This window comes from Pleurodeles waltl, chromosome 1_2 (assembly GCF_031143425.1).
Source record: "Pleurodeles waltl isolate 20211129_DDA chromosome 1_2, aPleWal1.hap1.20221129, whole genome shotgun sequence".
In the NCBI taxonomy this organism is placed as follows: domain Eukaryota; kingdom Metazoa; phylum Chordata; class Amphibia; order Caudata; family Salamandridae; genus Pleurodeles; species Pleurodeles waltl.
Window position 1 is genome coordinate 979,442,946 of NC_090437.1, and position 18,838 is coordinate 979,461,783.

Genomic DNA, 18,838 nt, shown 5'->3' on the forward strand with positions numbered 1-18,838 from the left:
TAGAGATACCCTGGAACCCCAATGCCCTGGGTACCATATACTGGGGGACTTACATGAGGACACCAGTATGACAATTGTGGGGATAAGAGGTTGCCAGCAACCACATTTAGAGGAGAAAACACAGTCACTGGGGTCCTGGTTAGCAGGACCCCAGTGAACACAGTCAAACACACTGACAAACAGGCCAAAAAGTGGGGGTAACCAAGCTAGAAAGAGGCTACTTTCCTGTCTAAGCAGGGCTAGAGCAGGATAAAAAGGTTGTCCCAAAGTCTCAAAAGGAGGGCGGGGTTGCTGTCCTTCTTGGGGTAGAGCAGGGCAGGATTGCTGTCTCAAGGGCTCTACATAAGGACAGGTTTGCTGTCCTAAAGTGTTAGGGGTGGTGCAGGGGTGCTGCACTAAAGTTTCTTTGGGAGGGCTGGAGGGTTGCTCCATGTTTTCTAAGACAGGGAAGGTTTGCTCTTCTGTCTTAGGTTCCTCACAGAGGGGTATTTTAACCCCTGGGAGTTCAGCTGTGGCAGCTTTTGCCTCCTGGGGCACAGGCTCCACCCTGGGGGTGGTATCCTCCCTCAGAGGAATGGGATCCTTAGTGGGAGGGTGGGCAGGTGATCATTTCATATCCTGTATGCCTGTGTTCTTAGGAGTGTCCCGGGCCATTATTTCAGGCTCCAGCGCTCCTTCCCTACTTCGCTTTTTAGTCTATTTTGAGATTAAAGGAAGCAATTGTTTAGGGATACCCAGCAAGGATGCATGGTTAAGGAATTCTACCTCAGCCCAGTGCGAGGTCTCTGGTTTATTTCCTAAGAGACACTCAACAGGTAAGCTAGGTGAGATAAATACCTCTAACTCCACCCCACCTAAAGTGTACTATAGCTAAGGGGAGGGACTGAGTGGAGTTATTCACACCAGAGACTTGGTACTGGTGACCAAGTAGGTGTTGTGCAGATGACACCAAGGGCCAGATGTAGCAAAGGGTTTTACCCATTCTGTGTCTATGGGAAAATGTGTTCGTACATATGGCCCCAAGTTTTCAGTAACTATGGTGACACTGGCAGCACCTGTGTCCCTGTAGGCGTGGGCCTCAACACCATTTACCTGAATGTGCTGCTAGTACTTATCCACATTAAGGGGACAACCTGCTGGGGTTTCTACACCTACCCCAGTTTCTATTATGGACCCTAATGTGAACCTAACTACACCTGTGGGCTGACTACTGCCAGTAGTCCCATCACTATTACTACTGCTACTACTAGGGGCACTAGGAGTGGAAGTGGGGGTAGTAGTGCTGGAAGGCTCAGGGCCTTTACCAGGTCAGGAGCTGTCCCCTGGCCTATGGCCTTTATCTCTGCACACATACCACCAAGGTTTTTTACTGTCTACAGAGGAGGAAGATGTTTTAGTGCTCCCCCCCTCCGAGGAGTTTTGTGGACCTGATGAGGAGTCTTTATTTTATCTTTGTCCCCACCCTTGTCCTGAGACTTACCGGTTTCCTTTTTCTTGTCTTTGTCACCCCTGTATGATCTTTCCTGCTCAGCCTTGTTCTGACCCATCTGTCTGCCTTTTTACCCAATTCTTGGGCAGAAGTCAGATCTGGGACTACCAAGTATTGGTGCAACAAATTAGACACACAATTATTGAGAATGCGCTCTCTCAGAATTAGATTACACAAGCCCTCAAAGTCACTGACTTTGCCATCACGTAACCAGCCTTCCAAAGCTTTTACAGAGCAGTCAAAAAAATAAATCCAATCTTGAAGGATTCTTTCATGGTCTCTTTGAAGTTAATCCCATACTGCTCAGTAGTGAAACCAAAATCTTCTAGCAGAGCAGATTTCAAAACTGTGTAGTTATCAGCATCCTCTTCTTTGATAGAAAGGAGTCTATCTCTCCCCTTTTCAGAGAAGGAGAGCCAATGAATAGCAGCCCGCTGTCTCTGGGGGTCCTTCTGAACTTTACAGGCCCTCTCCAGAGCAGCAAACCACTTCTGGATGTCATCCCCCACCTTGTATGGGGGGGGGGGAACAACCTTGCTAAGGTTTCTAGAATCAAGAGTTCTCCCTGACCCTGGGTTCCCTGAAACCAAAGCTGCTACCACCATGGGGTGGTAACCCAAATTCCTGCCCCCCCCCCTTCTCTCTCTCTACTGCCAAGGCCTCCCTGTCTAGGACTAGCTGTTGCTGCTGCAGCCTCAGCTTGGCCTCCTCCATCCTCAGTTTCCTGAGCTCCCTATCTAGAGCATCCTCTGCTGGAGTTGAGCAGTTTGTCCCCTCCGATACTGAGGTGACATGAGAGTGGCAGGATGAGGATCGGTCTCTAGGGTTGGTAACCCTCTGAAATAGTCCCCAGGGTAGAAAGGGAGGCCTACTGTCCTGGCCACTTTTGGCACTACCTGCAGTGCTCCCAGCTAGACTAGGGGGTTTACTAGAGACCCCGTGATCCTCTGACGAACCCTCCTCAGCAACCAGAACTTCTCTTTCTAACACTGAGGGTTAGAGTCTACATCCTCCTCTGTCTCCTCCTGGCTACCAGCATGATCCTGGTTATCTAGGAGAAGAAGTCCTAGGAGCAGACTGTTATTAGGGTTCCTCCCTGTCTTCAGTTTCTACTGTTACACACTTCCCTCAGTTCCTGAAAGGTGAGGTCCTCATAGTGAGAACCTATGTTCTGAGATGTGCTAGGTACTGAAGACATGTAAGAGTGGTGTAGGCTGTGCCTAACCTACCTAACTTCTAGTCACCCTTGGAGAAGTTTGGAGCAAGGGCTATGCCTAGACCCCTCTCTTACCCAATAGAGACTATGGTGGTCATTATGGCCCTGGTGGTCTCGAGACCGCCCGGGCAAAGGTGGCGGTTTCACCGCCAACAGGCTGGCTAGGGAAGACCGCCACATTATGAGTGTGGCAGGTTGGCCTCTGCCAACTCGCCACATTTCCACTCATACCACCATGGCAGTCGGACCAACTGAGCCGGAGATTAGCATCTCCGACCTGGCGGTCCAAAGAAGACCTCCGGCGGTATTTGGAGCCGCCTTTCCATCAGGGTTTCATCGGCGGTAGCACCGCCATGAAAACCCTGGCGGAAAGGCTACCAGTGACAGGGAATTTCTTCCCTGTCACCAGTAGAGGACGACTCTTCCCCTCCAGCAAGCACAAAACCCCCCACATCCCCCTAGAGGTTCAGCACCCCCCCTCCAGGTACAGCGCTCCCTCCCCGCATACATGCACACAGACACCCAAACGCACCACGCATACACTCATTCACCTACACTTACATAAACATATCCATACTAGCATTCACCTCAGCAGTCATACATGCATTCAACCACGCATGCACACACCCTCCCAAACACATATACACACCCATCCAATCACACAAGCACCACACCCCCCACCCTGTTGGACGATCAACTTACCTAGTCCGGGGAGGAGGTCATCTGGCAGGGAACAGGAAGGGGCGCTTCCATCTCTGGCAGTGCCCCGCCATCAGGACAGCACCACACAGTATCATTGCACATAATACGGCTGGTGGTGTCCTTCTGGCGGGGTGGGCCAGTGGTGAAACCACCCAGGTGCCTGCGCACGCCAGCAAGACTACTGCTTGATTTCCGCCCAAAGTTTGGCGGAAATCCAGCAGTACCCGTAATATGGTGGGTGGAAGACCGCCAGCACTGGCAGTTTTCTTGTGCCCGCGGCTGTGGCGGTCTTCAAGGAAGACCGCCACAGTCATAATGACCACCTATGTCCTGAAACTAGGTGTATGTGTATATCCCTAGCTAAGTTGGTCTTTCCTGTGGAACGTACCAAGTGACAGAGTGGTAAGGCAATTGCAAGTGCTTATCCCACCTCTGCAACACCATGTAGGAACCTGGCCTGGTGTGTGGTGAGTACCTAAGGTACATACACCTTATACCAGGTCCAGGTATCCCATCTCAGTGAAGTGTAGGCAGGGTATAGAAGCCAGACTCTCTAGAGGTGTTAGTGGCGCAGAGAGTCCACAGGAGCAGAGGCAGCACCCACTGGAGCCCCACAGGACAGTGACAAAAGAGTCGCAGAAGAAGCCCACACAGCATTACAAAAGTTGACAGCCTACAGCAGGGAGGAGGAGTGATGGGCAATGCTAAGTGGGCATGTATGTTTGGCCGGCCGTCTTAAAACAGTCAAACATACATGCGCACTTAGCAGCCTCCAACCTGAGCTGTACTGCACATCTGGGTAGAGAACAGACACAGGCTTCCAGTCCCTGTGTGATCGAAAAACCAGGCTGCTCAGACCAAGCGCAGTGCTTCTTTCATGCTGGTAATAGTATTACCAGCATAAAAGAAGCATTGGTATTGACGTAGGAAGCCTGTGTAGTACACTCATGGACAGGCGGAGTTGGGACAGGAGGAGAAGAGCACCCAGGTGGCGGCCAGCATTAGGTAAGTAATCTTTCTTTTTTTATTCTTCCCTGCGCTGCCCTATGATCATAAACATTGTGGTGTGCTTAACACTCTGATCTGCTCCATTAGGCCCCTTCATCACACTGGGGATGTACTTACATAAACACCGCACTGTACCACCCTTCCCTCTGGACACTAAAGGAGTCTCTCTTCCAAGGAGCCACGTGCCTGCACTGCCATGACAAAGGAGGGGTAACCTCGCTCCACAATGACATTGTTTACAGGCTATCTAGAAATGTAATTCCTGCCCTGACCATTTAACTCCTTTATGAGCGTGCCACAAAAAGGCAGCATAGGTCTAGCTGCACAGTAAGGTGACCAGGTGGCGACCCCTTTTGCACAGTGCACTGAGGTGGGCCACAGGACAGTAACTGCCCAATTGCCTCTCCACTGCCTGATGGTCGAATAAACAGTGAATAGTTTATGGGCTTCTTCACTCACCCTGCACCCAGGGCTCACACAGTTCTCCCTCTCCTTTTGGGATAGATCCTTATTAAAAAAAGGGGCCATTGTCTTGTCCCCGACCTGAGAAGTTGTTTTGCATCAACGAAAGACCAATAAGCAAAGCTCTGGGTGGGGGTAAACATATCATTTGCACTGCAACTGAGGCTGTGAGAGATTTCTCACCCTTAAGTCACTCCTCCTTGCTCAAGCCATTATCTCTGGCACTGACCTCTGTTAGTACACTCCTTACCCCAAGTACCCTCTTTGGCAACCCTCTGTCGCATTTATGCAGACTTTTCACTTCAAATATATTTCTTAGTGTCTTTTTTGTGACCAGAGCTAAACACCGTAGGGCAAAGAGTTGCAGAAGGAGCCAAATCGAATGTGCTCTTCTGTCAAAGGCGCATTTTTAAAGTCGCCACGAATCACTTGTTAAAACATATTTAAAGCTATCTATGTGTGCTTGTTGTGTGGAAAATGCTATGGAGAATGCCTTCCCTCCAGTTTTGGAAGATTTATTGGCAGCGAGGCGATGCGCTCAGCATCACTGATTTTTGTTCTGCAAGATCTCTGCTCTGTTTTAGCAAGATAAGAGAGGAACAGGTTCCCAGAAACAAATTTCACATTGGTGCATGTCGCGGATGCACCTGCAGGTTAAATTTCAATATAGCTTTTCTGTGAATTCATAGTGATTCATTGTGCCCAGTTTGGGCCAGGAAACCAATTCAGTGAGCTCAAGGTTATCATATTAACTCCATTTGAGGCCTCACAACAGTGTTGTACTGTGCCTTTATTTTCCCTTTTCATTAATTCTGTGTAGAAAGTTCAAAGTATGCTGTAAATTACTTCTCCTCGCCAGTTTCTGCAATTTTACAGTGCTCATAATTAATTACAAAGCAGAAGAATTCGACTTTGGTGCTTCCCAGGGCCGTGGGCCTATTTTACAGTAATTCATTACTTTGAAGATTCGATAGGCCACATTAGGAGCTGGTATTGTTGTTAGATCAGCTGCATGTATTTTCCTGTAACATCAGGTATGCACAAACAATCCCTCAGTTTCATTTAAGGGTGGCACGAAAAGACATCGGATTATTGAGTACAGCAGGTAACCTCAGGTAGAAAACAAATCAGCGCGCCAAAGTTTGAAAGCCAGACAATAAATTTGACTCATTCCCAATTTTGCACTTGGAATAATTAGAAAGCAGTTTCTTAATGCCCTCATAATCGTCACTATTCAAATACAAAGTACATTTTTTTCTTCCTGCCTGTATGAATTGTTTTTGTTGTCATTACGTTTAGAGAATGGCAGTGTCTGCCTGAACTTGTGTAGTGTCTCTTCCTGAACGCTTGCTTGTCATAAACCTGGAACCTAATTGTTCCATTAATCTTTCCCTCCCGTAAACAGTGTCATAACTAGGTTGAAGTTGGGCAACTTTAAACAGAATCACTCTTGTTCAAAGTCATTTATTGTTGTTGGCAGTTTCAGAGAAAAATGTCTCCTTCTGAACGGACCCCACTTTTTCCATTCCACTAAAAAACCTTTCTGCACATATTTCTGTATGACTGATTGCAGAGATCAGCTGTGGGTGCTTCCTGAAGCCTGGCTAGGGCATTTTCTTTCAAAGGTGATGCAGCATACAGTGCAAGACACTGGGTAAGCACACATTTTAAAGGGCTGAAGTTGTTGCACTGTACAATTTGCATATACAGTAACTGTTGAACATACTACTGCAATAACATATGAGGTGATTTTTCATACGTTTAATATTTCAAGACTATACGTTCCCACTTCTTTATAAACCTTGCTTTCTCACTAAATTCATATGCTTTAAAATGCACCATTTGCCAATCTTTTTTCAATGTTTTCTTGAGAGGGGGGCCCAATCTGGACCCAATGTTTGTCCATTAAGCTTGTTTGCTTCGTTTGCTTCATAAGTTATGCCCAACTTTTATGCCCCACCACTTTCAAATGTCACCACCGCCACTGCAGCCAAACTGACATGCACACCTAGAGTGCACCACTGCTCCTTCTTCCTGCTGACCCAGAGGATACTGGCCCCACCCCACACTTTGCAGCAAAATAGAATTATAATAAGTTATCATTTTATTTTTCTGCTGCCTTTTACCAGTGGGATGACGCTCCTCCGCTATAGCAGAGGGGCCGCCCCTTTTCCCGTGCCATCCCTGCTTAATTTAGAGTAGGGGCTTCCTTTATGTAACACACTTTTTGGATATTTTGTATTCCTTATATAATTCTTGTTAATGTTCTATTTTTCCTTATCCTGAAATATGGCTTTTGGACCATTTAAATCTGTAATAACAATGCTTATAATCTGAACATTTAATTAAAGACTTGGATGTAACTAAATTTGTCAATAAACATTTTAAACTTACTACAATTGTCTTTGCTATTTCTTGTTGGGTCCCAACAGTCTTCATTCTTATGCAAATGTATGTAAATGGTTGTTCATAGATCTCTCCCCAGGTCCACATAAAAAGATCCATATGACCAGTGGAGGGGTTTGTGTGAGGATTACACCCGATGTTTGAGATGTAATAATCCCTGCCTCGTCAACCCTGTCTCTCTACCCACTCATCTCTTCAACTCTACTTTGTTCCTCTAGGACCCTTGTTATATCATCGCCACTTCACCCTCCCTACATTCAGGATACTATTTCCAACCAAACAGATGCATCAAGATCCAGTCAGGGAGAAGAGGTGCAGCAGGAAGGCTCAGGCAAGAGAATGCTTGGGCCTGGAACAGTGGGGGCCACTTGTCAACAGGGGTGGTGGGGTTATTTAAAAACACACACACAACTTACCTCTATGTTGGGAGAGACGGTTCTGTCCTTCTTCCTCGGACTTCCGGAAGCACAAGGCTTCCAGATACTATGTACGGAGGCTCCGATTATGCTTCTCAATCTTTACTAATCCAAAATACAGCAGCCAATAGAAAAACAGTAAATACATAAAACACACTACAATGAGGCTTTAAACCACGCCCCTCTAATAATCCACCATTAACATTCCGGAACAGACTACAAAATGGAGATGTAACATGAAACTTCCTGTTTCTTTGCTGCTCTGTAGCCGAGATAAGTGACTCACCTTATTATCGTTATATGCATTGTGCCAATTTAATTGCGATTGTTATATGCATTGTGCCGATTTAACTGCAATTGCAGCGCGCTGTGCTTTTTGACCTTTTGGTCCTTCTGGCGCCACATTACAGGTGCATGTTGCACCTCTTTAATGTATGGTTTAGTTTCTTATTTCTTTATGCTTCAATTGTTCACATTCCCCCCCCCCCCACGAGTCCCCGTCTTTGCCTTTCTCACATCTTCCTCGGTCTGCGGTCAGCCAGGCATTCTTGCCTGACCCCCGAAGACCTCTGCCTGTAATTTCAGCACGAGGTGTAGCCCAATTGGGCTACGCACGCATGCGTGCTATGTTGGGAGGGGCAGCAGAGTTGCTCGGCTAACCTCTCTGGAGATGTTGTTCTGCGGATGCCTGCCCCGGGCTACAATAATTAGGGCCTAGATGTTACAGGCAACAGAAAAGCAATATAAAGACTGTTTCAACCCTCACCTATCGTGAATTTTGGTTTCCTAGTGCTTCGAGGATATTAATAATTTAATAATTAATAATTTTTGGAATTTCTACCAGCTGATGGATCTGACATCCCAGACCTGAGCAGGCTGGGGCTGAAATAATTTGAGAATAGGTTCAGCTTCTGTTAACCCTGTGAAGGCTCTTCTGTTTTGAAGACTACTGATTCCCTTTGGGATGACTTGATATTACAAACATGTCAGACTCTGAGTCTTACAAGCAGGGCCTGGAGGTTTATGGCCCTTATGAGGAGGAAGATTACTATTATGAATTTGGGATTGAACAAGTTATTGATTCCTCCATTCACAAATCTGTGGATATGGCTCTTTCCTCTGCTCTGAAACATTTATCCAAACGCCTTGATGAGATCTCTATACCTAACTCCTTTCCCCTCCCTGTGGCCCTCCCCCTACAGTGGGCCCTCCTCCTGATCCTTCTTGGCCCCAATCTAACCTCCTGCCCAAATTATCGCATTCAGCTCCCCTGGAACCTGCCCATTCAACGTCCCCTATCCTTTCTAATTCCCCTGTAGCACCTCTGCATTCCGATTTAGACACTGATTCTTCATCCTCCTCACATGAATCGCGCAAAGCGAGCAAACGCTCTAAGAAACGCAAACACTCTTCCCCGTCCGCGCCCTCCCCTTTTGAACCTTCTGACACTGTCCACCCAGATCTTCTGCTTGGGCCCCGGCCCGGCAGTGGCTGAATATATGCATCAACATATCAGGAAAGGGTTTCAGAAGGAGGTGAGATATAGGCTAAATTCAGAGTGCCCAAGAACTGAGCTTCCGCACAAGACTGCCATTACCCCCGAGATTGACTCCACCATGGTAAAGTTCCTCAAGAAACATAACAAGGACCCTAAGAAGGGTATGGACAGAGCTCTCAAGGTGTGCCAAGACAAGTTTTTGGATGTGACAGGGCCCTTAGCTAAGATTTTAGAGCTCGTTCTACAAGCCCAAGAGTCAGGAGGCGCTATTCACCCAGGTATTGGCTGGTTGGACTCGGAGAGCTATTTTGGATAAATCGCAGACTTCCCTTATTTGCATGTTCAACCCCCCGTTTGCAAAGGCCGGTCGTTTTCAAGGATGTCCAACTGGCCGGGGCTATCAACAAAGTCATTCAAGAGGATTTTATCCCAGACGCAGATGGTATACTCAAGAACAGTCTCAAGCGGGTTTTTACCCCTCCAGGAACAGGTTTTCAAGAGGACGTGGGTTTCGAGGTGCCAACAGAGGTTTCAGAGCTATTGAAAACCCCCACTGGTAACGGATACTTCTCTTCTTTCTAATCCGTTGGGGGGCAGACTCATACATGTCGCTCACAACTGGGGCAATATCTCCTCAGATGTATGGGTGCTAAACACAGTGCAGGGCTACGCCATAGAACTTTCCGATACTCCTCTTCAACCTGTTCTCCCTCCCCTTCTCCTTCCCCCCCCCCCCCCCCAACTAGACAGTTCCTTTATCGATTCCAAAATTCGAGACTTGCTGGCAAAACAAGCCATTGCCCTAACTTCTCGACATCCAGAGGGCTTATGCAGCAATGTGTTTTTATTCCAAAAGAAATAGGGAGGTCAAAGGTTGGTTCTCAACCTCAGGGATTTCAATCCTTTTGTGATTTATAAACATTTCAAGATGGAGGGTATTCAGCTTTTAAGAGATCTTCTCCAAGAAGGAGATTGGATGGTCTGGCTGGACCTCAAGGATGCTAACTTAACGATCCCCAAAACTCCTTCCCACAGGAAATTCCTTCAATTTCATTGGAAGAACAATTAGTACGAGTATCTGGCTCTCCCATTCGGTCTGTCTTCAGCACCTTGGGTTTTTACCAAACTATTTAGTCCAGTGGTGGAACAACTGCGCGGGAGGGGAGTGCGCATGATCATTTACCTCGACTACATGATTCTTTTAGCACAGGACCAAGCTTTTCTGCTAAATCATCTGTCGTAAACATTGTCTCTCTTACAGCGTCTGGGTTTTCTGATCAATCTCAAAAAGTCTGCAATGACCCTGTCTCAACAGATGGAATTTTTTGGGTTTCTGGTGGATTCGGTCAAAGCACAATTACTGCCGCCTCCTCTGAAAATGAAGTCTATCAAAAGAGAGTTGAAGGGGACGTTGTCGAGGCAGATGATTTTTTTGAGATTCCTAACACGGATTCTGGGTCTTCTGGCTTCATCGATTCAGCCAATTTTTCTGGGACTCCTACATTACAGAGCCTTACAATGATTAAAGACTTATTACCTGCAACAGAGCCTTTCTTATGATCAATTGATTCCTTTGTCCCTCGAAACCTGAGAGGAACTTCAGTGGTGGCTTTCTCGCATGGAAGCATACATGAGTATGTGCATGGGTTTGTTAAAGTTTGCTCTCCCTTTTTTGAGTCTGTTAGTATTGAGAAGGTACTTATATATATTATTTTCCAGAAATGATCCCAAACAGGCGCAAGGAGTCACAGATCACAACTGTTGGTTGATTTTAGAGGCATTCTAGTTCCTGCAACCGGAGTCGGCTTTTGGATTGTGTTGGATTTGTAGTCTTTGGAGTTATTATTGCAAAGAAAGAGGATGTTTTAGGTTACATCTCCATTTTGTAGTCTGTACCGGGCTGTTATTGGTGGTTTGTTAGAGGGGCGTGGTTCGAAGCCTCTTTGTAGTGTGTTTTCTGTTTTTCTATTGGCTGCTGTATTTTGGAGTAGTAAAGATTGAGAAACATAATCCTCGCCTCCGTATCCTTAATAGAATCTGAAATTCTTATTGCAAAGCTAAAGAATGTTGTACTCACCTCCAATCATGACGCTGCTGTCAACAGCATGACAGCAGCACTGTGACTGGTCTGACTGCCCGGCTTTGGCGCATAGACAGGGAGAAGGTCCCTGTCCACTTTCTCCTCCTGGCAGCTCAATATAGCCAGGAGGAGAAATCCAAAGTGCGCATGACTGCTTGGCCGGCCCAACACGGCCGGCCAAGGCATCATGCACACTTTTGTGCGCACAGTCCTCCTCCAGCCAAGCCCGAACTCTGCTCCAGAGGAAAAATAAAATTATAACAACGTTACGTTATTATCATTTTATTTTTCCCTTTCGTCCACTACTGGGTAGACGCTCCTCCGCCTTAGCGGAGGAGGGCTGCTGCCTGGGAGGCACGAAGACACCCTACCTCGTACTCTCCTTATTTACATGCACAATCTGGGCCCCAAGACGTGCATTGTAACTAGTGCATTAAAAGGAAATATAGAATGCAGGTACTTATTGAGTACATCTTTGCTTTTGAGAAGTGCCAGTACTCTCCCATTAAATATATAGCAGCAAAAAAGAGAAGGGCAGGTACTCAGTATCTGCCCATTTAAATCACTGCTGACTGTAACTCCATCAAGACGTATACATGTACAAACTACGTATCAATTTTCAGCAGTATCCAAGTTGAAATAAAGAAGGCTCAATTTAAGTAAAACGTATGCTCCCGTTTTGATTCTTGTTCATACACCAGACGATGAAAGAATATCTTTCGGAGGTTCATAAACCTTTGCAAAAGATCAATACGTTGCTTTGGATTATGTATATAAAATGTATACAAGAGAATGACACCCACCAGATGAGGGTGGGTTGACAAGTATGCCCAGTTCGCAACGTCATCAGAGGTCCCTGTAACACTACAGCTACATGGTCGGCCTCACTAAACTGCTCACACAAGCTCAGAGTATACCCCCCCCAAGTCACAAGTGTTTCAGCTGCTGACGGGAGTTGTAGTACAGAGAACACGCGATAGCCACAAGACCCGAAAACGCAGGACCACAACTCCCAAAGAGCAACGCAACAACATCTAGAAAACCAGTGGGCACCTAAATGATCTTAAGCGTCCAGAGGGGAGGTGGGGGACAGAGTCCAATGTGTATGTATGCCACGCAGTCCCGGTGGGGAGAAAAGGAAACCCCCCCCACAAAGAAATTACGGAATAAAAAGAAAAGTGCGTCACAAAGCGCCAGTGAAAGAAGGATAGTGGGATAGCAGCCATATGCCCAGTGCGAAAACCACAAGGCGCTTCTAATTCCTTTTGATGAAGGAACGTAGGGTGTTTTTTAACACAACTGGGCAATGTGGGTAGCTAATCTCCCTTGCCCCAGTTGGCAGTACCTGTTTAAAGCGAGATTATGCTTAATATTTAGTTCTGCGCAGAGAGAAGAGTAGGTATATTTGGTGCTTTGCAACCCACCCCTACTTGCACTTACTGACGGTGGCATCCGAGTGCATCTTCCCTGCGTAGATATCCCAGCCTATGTCCTCAATCTCAGCCCTGGCCAGGAGGACAGCACAGCTGCTACCAGCCCATTGAGCACAGCTCATAACCACGCCTATGTCGTGCATTCATTGGATAATAAGACGTTGATAGCCACCTCTAGCTCAATTCTATTGGATAGGGCGTCACACTTCAACGGTTTGGCCACACCTCTCTTCTCTAGTCGCACCAATAATGGCTCAATCATGCCTCTGAAGAGTAACAACTCCTCCCTTTTGTACTTAGAAATAGAAAACGGAATACCCAAGCTTTTCCTACAAAGTTCGAGTACAAAAAAACTCCGAATTCGCATTATATACGCTTTAAAATTCTAGCACGGATGAGGTCATGTCAGGTCAAGTCAGTGTAGTGCCGATGTTAAAGTCAGGCTTCGTAAAATGTTTTACCAAATGGTTAGCCTAAGTGTAGTCCGAATCCCTGCATAAAAACCGTTCTTTCCAAACGTTCATTACATTCTGCCAGACTCTAATATGGCCGCCGTTGGGACGCTTTGTAGTATTGCAGTTGCCTGAGTCCTCTTTATATAACTAAATCAATTGAGCATACTGAAGAAAGGACCCCTGCGTCGACAGATTATTTAGGATTGTTAGCGCGTCAGCACTTAATAAGTACATTTACAAGGGGACTAATAGGTTGATGAGCCTTTTGACTCGTTTAAGCTATTCTCACCATAGCTCCAGTACATAAAACCAACAAGCAATGCACAATAATCATTAATTATTAGTAATCAATGAAACAATAATCAATGGAGCCAGCAAAAGTCACTCACCATGACCTTTCAGTCATGAATAACCACACCTTTAATAAAGTTTAGTACTTTTATTTCCCTTATATTAACAATGCTAAAGTCATTAATCTCAAAATGAAATGAAACACAAATAAAAACAATACTGGTTGACCAAACAATGGAAAAAACACAATCTAATCAAAGCTTGAATCACAACACCTTCTAAGGCAACAGTGCAAATCAAAATCAGAGTCAGCTGCAATAAGGATGTGTGATACATGAAATCCAGCAAGATAACTCTTCAAACATTATCCTTGTAATTCGTCAGTCGTCAGGGTTGGATTGGTAACGCGGGCATTCGGGCATTTGGGCATCGGCCGGTGGGCCAGTGCCTGAGGCCCACTTCTGGGCCGATTTTTTTGGTGAAATGATGATGCACGTTTTGAAGGGTTTGGGAGATCAGCTATGTTGTCTGGCATCACCGAGACTGTGATTCTAGGGGGGCTAAACGCCCTATCTGAAAGCCTGTAGTAGGGAGAGGCGGTGTCCTCCCCATCCCCTGCGGCATTGTCCCTACCAGTCCCTTGCTGGGTCTGTTGGTTAGTGTGTGGGCTGGTTTGGTCCGACTACAGCCACACTTGATGAATGCCGATCGATTCCTGTGACAGAACAGCCGCCTCACTGGAGCACAAGTGTGAAGAGCTATCATCACCCCTCACCTCTCTGTAGTGTCCTACATCTGAACTCTCCCCTGCCTAGCTCCACATGAAGGGCATTGTGGTGGAGGGGCAGGCGGTCCTGAGCAGCCTCCCTGGAGCATGGGTGAGGTGGGCCATTTCCCACCTTCCCCTAGGATACTGGCTTTGTACTGCCCTGATCCCTGCCCTTCCAGGCTCTGTATACTTGCACCACGGAGGGTGGGGGATGGCAGGTAGCGATGGTTGTCCCTGCAAAGCAGTGCACATTGGGACTTCCTGGACAAAGGCAGATAGGCAGATGGAGGGAGACGTTTACAAGTGATGGGGTGAAGAAAGGATAGAGGACAAACTGAAGGGGGAGAGATAGACAGGCAGAGGGGGTGAGCTATGGAATAGATGGTAAAGAAACAGAGCAATGGAAAGAGGCAAACGAAGAAAGACAGGCAGATCGAAGATGAGAAAAAGAAAGTGCTGTGTGGGGAGATAGTACAGCTGTGCTGCAGAAGGGGGAGAGAAAGTTACAGAAGAAAGAGAAACAGAAGTGAGTGGAAGAGAGATCGAAAATTAGAGGCAATGAAAGATAAGAATGTGAAGTATAGAGCTAAAGAGTGTGTGAGAGGTAGAGAATTCTGTATTGATAAAAAAAAGGAGTGAGAGATCAGACAAAAATGAAGCAGGCCAGATGCCTCACTGGTGTCGCTCATTGGGGGTATACAACTGTTGTGCATTCATTTTCTGTGATGCAAGAGCTGCAGCTGCATGTCTAGACATGATATGACTACCTGTTTATCTGTAGTGTGTGTTTGTAGAGGATGGCTGAGTGCTTTCATACAGCGCCTCACTTTGCATTTTGCTAAGCACTATCTGGTCAAATGTTACTTTTACACCATTTAAAAGTACTCAATATTCCTAGGATCAAGTTTGTTTATCCTTTATTAGGACACTTGACCTGCCCGTCGCAGCAGATGTCAGCAACAGTCACAACTCCTTGAGCCCTCTTGAGTACATTACTAGTAACAGCAGCCACCATACCCTTGCACCTTCGTGGGGCAGCTCACAAGGCCTCTACACAAACTGCTGCTTGTGTGCTATAGCTCAGCTGTGAAGCAAGTTAAATATACTCATTCCCCATCTATAAGGATGCGCGAGGGCAATTATAATAAGCTCAGTACATTCAGTGAGTACTGCCACTTTTAAACAGGTACCACTGGCTGCCACTTCAAAGAGGTTTGTAATAGGACAGCAATAGCACTTCTCAACACATTGGTAATACTTCAATGAGGTAATACCTGGATTTCTAATATGGTTCTTAAAATGTTGGGTGATGTTCTTCTACCCTCCAGCAGTGAGGGACATTCAAGTTCCCCGCCTCACCTACCGATGGCTGGGCACCCTCCGCACTCTCCTCCCTATAGCTGGGCACCTACCTCTCTCTCCTCCCTATAGCTGGGCACCATCTGCCCTCTCCTCCCTATAGCTGGGCACATTCCTCCCTCTCCTCCCTATAGCTGGGCACCCTCCTCTCTCTCTCCTCCCTATAACTGGGCACCTTCTTCTCACTCCTCCCTATGGCTGGGCACCTTCCTCTCTCTCCTCTCCATAGCTGGACAGCCTCTGCACTCTCCTCCCTATGACTGGGCACCAGTGCTTAATCTGTAAATAAAAACGTGCAGGTGTCCAAAGCCCTCCTCGTAAACACATGGCTGCTGCAATTAAATGTGTGAACATGGAATACTGAGGCATCATAATCCTGAAGCCATCTTGGGCCTCATCAATCCATTTAAAGCCTCTCCGTGTCCCTTCAGCTCACTCTTGAAGCTTTCTGCTATCTCCCATTGTGACGCTTTTTCGTTTTTCTCTTCCTCCTTCTTTCCCATATATGTCTTTTGCTCGCAGTAAATGCTTGAGGCAGAAAAATAAGTGCCGGCCCTCCAAAAGAAGTGCCGGTTCTCAGCACCGGAAACAACAGGCACAAATTAAGCACTGCTGGGCATCTTCCTCACTGCATTGCATCTTCATTGTGGACAATTGCAAAGGCCCAAACCTCCCAAAGTCCTCCTAATAAAATTAACTCTTGCTCTCTTTTCTCACAACTTTTACTCCCTATGTCAATCTGTCACTGTGTCTCTCTTCCTCTCTGTGTCTCACCATTTGCTACCTTTCTCTCTGCCTCTCTTTCTCCTCTCACCCATCACCTGTTCTAGCATCTCTCACTATCTGACATCATCCTTGTTTACTGAACTCTCTTCTTTTGTGTCTACTTCCTTCTCACACTTCACCTCACCTCCCTCTATTTACCTCACCTCTCTCTACCTCTCCCTTCTCATTGTACTACAGCTTTGCTACTTCATCTCTTTCCACCTATCTTTTTTTCCCTTCATTTTTTTCTACCTCACCGGTCACCAAAACCATACTAAAAATCACCCAGTCTCTCTGCCTACCCAATCACCGTTTTATGACTGCCTCTTTCTCTGCCTCACATATCTTTCTGTTTCAGATCCCTTCACTAACTCTTCTACCTAAAACCTTTACTTTCCCTCGATTTTCACTGATATCTAGAATTTATGTATCTACCCCTAATTTCTATTTCAGCCCTTTCTACCACATTTCTGTCCACCACACCTCTTTTTTACAAGTACACCTCTCTGAATCCCACCTGTCTCTACCTCCCTGTCCTCATTCTGACCGCCAACGACCGCGGGAGCACCGCCAACAGGCTGGCGGTGCTCCCAAGGGCATTCTGACCGCGGCGGTACGGCCGCGGTCAGAAACGGAAAACCGGCGGTGTACCGCCGGTTTTCCGCTGCCCTGAGGAATCCACCATGGGATTCCGACCCCCTTACCGCCATCCTGTTCCTGGCGGTTTTGGCCGCCAGGAACAGGATGGCGGTAAGGGGTGTCGTGGGGCCCCTGGGGGCCCCTGCAGTGCCCATGCCAATGGCATGAGCACTGCAGGGGCCCCCCTAACAGGGCCCCACCTGGATTTTCAGTGTCTGCCATGCAGACACTGAAAATCGCAACGGGTGCTACTGCACCCGTCGCACCCTTCCCACTCCGCCGGTTCCATTCGGAGCCGGCTTCCTCGTGGGAAGGGGTTTCCCGCTGGGCTGGCGGGCGGCCTTCTGGCGGTCGCCCGCCAGCCCAGCGGGAAACTCAGAATTACCGCGGCGGTCTTCTGACCGCATAGCGGTATTCTGTCGGGGGAACTTTGGCGGGGGACCTCCGCCGCCCGCCAAAGTTGGAATCACCCCCTCTGTGTCTAACTCCACACCCTCCCTACCCTGACACTACCTCACCCTTTCTCAGCACCTGGCAGTCCTTTTCATATTACTGCACTGTCTTGCTCCTCCACCTGCTTTGTCTCTCTCACTCTCTCTGCCTCATTTGTTTAATCTATTTCTTTACCTCACCACTCTATCTGAATGTCTCAGCTCTCTCTACCTTTCTCACTTATCTCTCTTCCTCATTTCTCTCCCTACTTCACATTTCATACACTACCTCATCTTTCTCCCGTCACATTTCTCCCTCTATCACACTTCCCAACCTCTCAATTTCTCCTATCGTTTGAACACTCCTTCACCTCACCTCACCTCTCACTTGTTTCTAGCTCTAATCCCATTGTGTTGCTTCTCTCAGAACCGTACTCTTTTATCACTAATTCTTTCACTATTTCTAGCCATCTTTTTAAACTATCATTGCTTTTCTTTCTGTCTTCCATCTCTTTCTCTCTGGTCCACCTTTAAACATACCTTCTGTGCTTCACATTGTTGGTTCTTTCTTTTTATGTCCATATACATCACCTCTCTGGCTCTTCCTCACACTTTGACTCTTTATCTATCTCAATTCCCACTATTTTTCTCCACCTCACCTCTGTCTCTACTTCACTTCTTTTTATTACAAATAATCTCTGTTTCTTATATTCACTTTTCTCAAGCTACCTTTCTCTCTACCGAACATCACACTTTACCTAACCAATCTATCTGTACCTTAATGATCATTTTGCCCCTCTCTCTACCTCACAGCAGCCTCTATCTTGCATTTCCGTAGATTTCTGCCTCATATTTTTGCCTGGGTACTCCTGCAGCAACCCTCTTCCTACATTACTGTTCCTTCTACTTCACGCCAATGTGTACCCCACCCTCTTACTTACATTTCATTATTATTAGCTCTCTCTATATGTATCTACCTCTCTGCCTCACTCCAAAACCTCATCTATCACTCTACATCCTTTTTCCTATCCACCTCTTCCTGCATCTCCATATCTTTTTTCTGGCCTCCTTATCATTCCCTTCCTACCTGTGTGTCCTCATCTCTCTATATCATCTCAGCTTTACCTCCCTTGTCCCTCTACATCTCACTAGAAAATTCTCATTACCTCTTTGTCCTTTCAGTTTTGCTTACTCAGCAGAGGAGGAGCTTACTGTCAAACCAGTGAAAGAAAGGAGGGACAAGGCAGGGGAAGACAATTAAGCAGAACATTATTTAATTTCACCCAATATAACAGTGAAAATCCTCAGAGTAGTACTTTGATTTTCATGACTGCAGCATGAGGGAACGTGTTGAAGAGAGATTTATGTAAGATTGTAGATATTCATCCATCAAAGCTACAATCTGAGCACTATGTGCAT

At 46.6% G+C, this 18,838-nt stretch overlaps 1 protein-coding gene across 2 annotated transcripts in view; it reads right to left on the minus strand.

Annotated features, from left to right (window-relative positions):
- DCUN1D4 (defective in cullin neddylation 1 domain containing 4) overlaps positions 1 to 12,858 on the minus strand; it is a 227,473-nt gene extending 214,615 nt beyond the window's left edge. The window contains exon 1 of one of the 2 annotated variants that reach the window (XM_069201468.1): positions 12,718 to 12,858. In XM_069201468.1, the coding sequence (XP_069057569.1) occupies positions 12,718 to 12,853 (136 nt within the window). In that variant the 5' untranslated portion in view covers positions 12,854 to 12,858. The remainder of the gene's footprint in view (positions 1 to 12,717) is intronic. The other variant, XM_069201476.1, reaches the window with a different exon arrangement.
- Between the last annotated feature and the right edge of the window lie 5,980 nt (positions 12,859 to 18,838).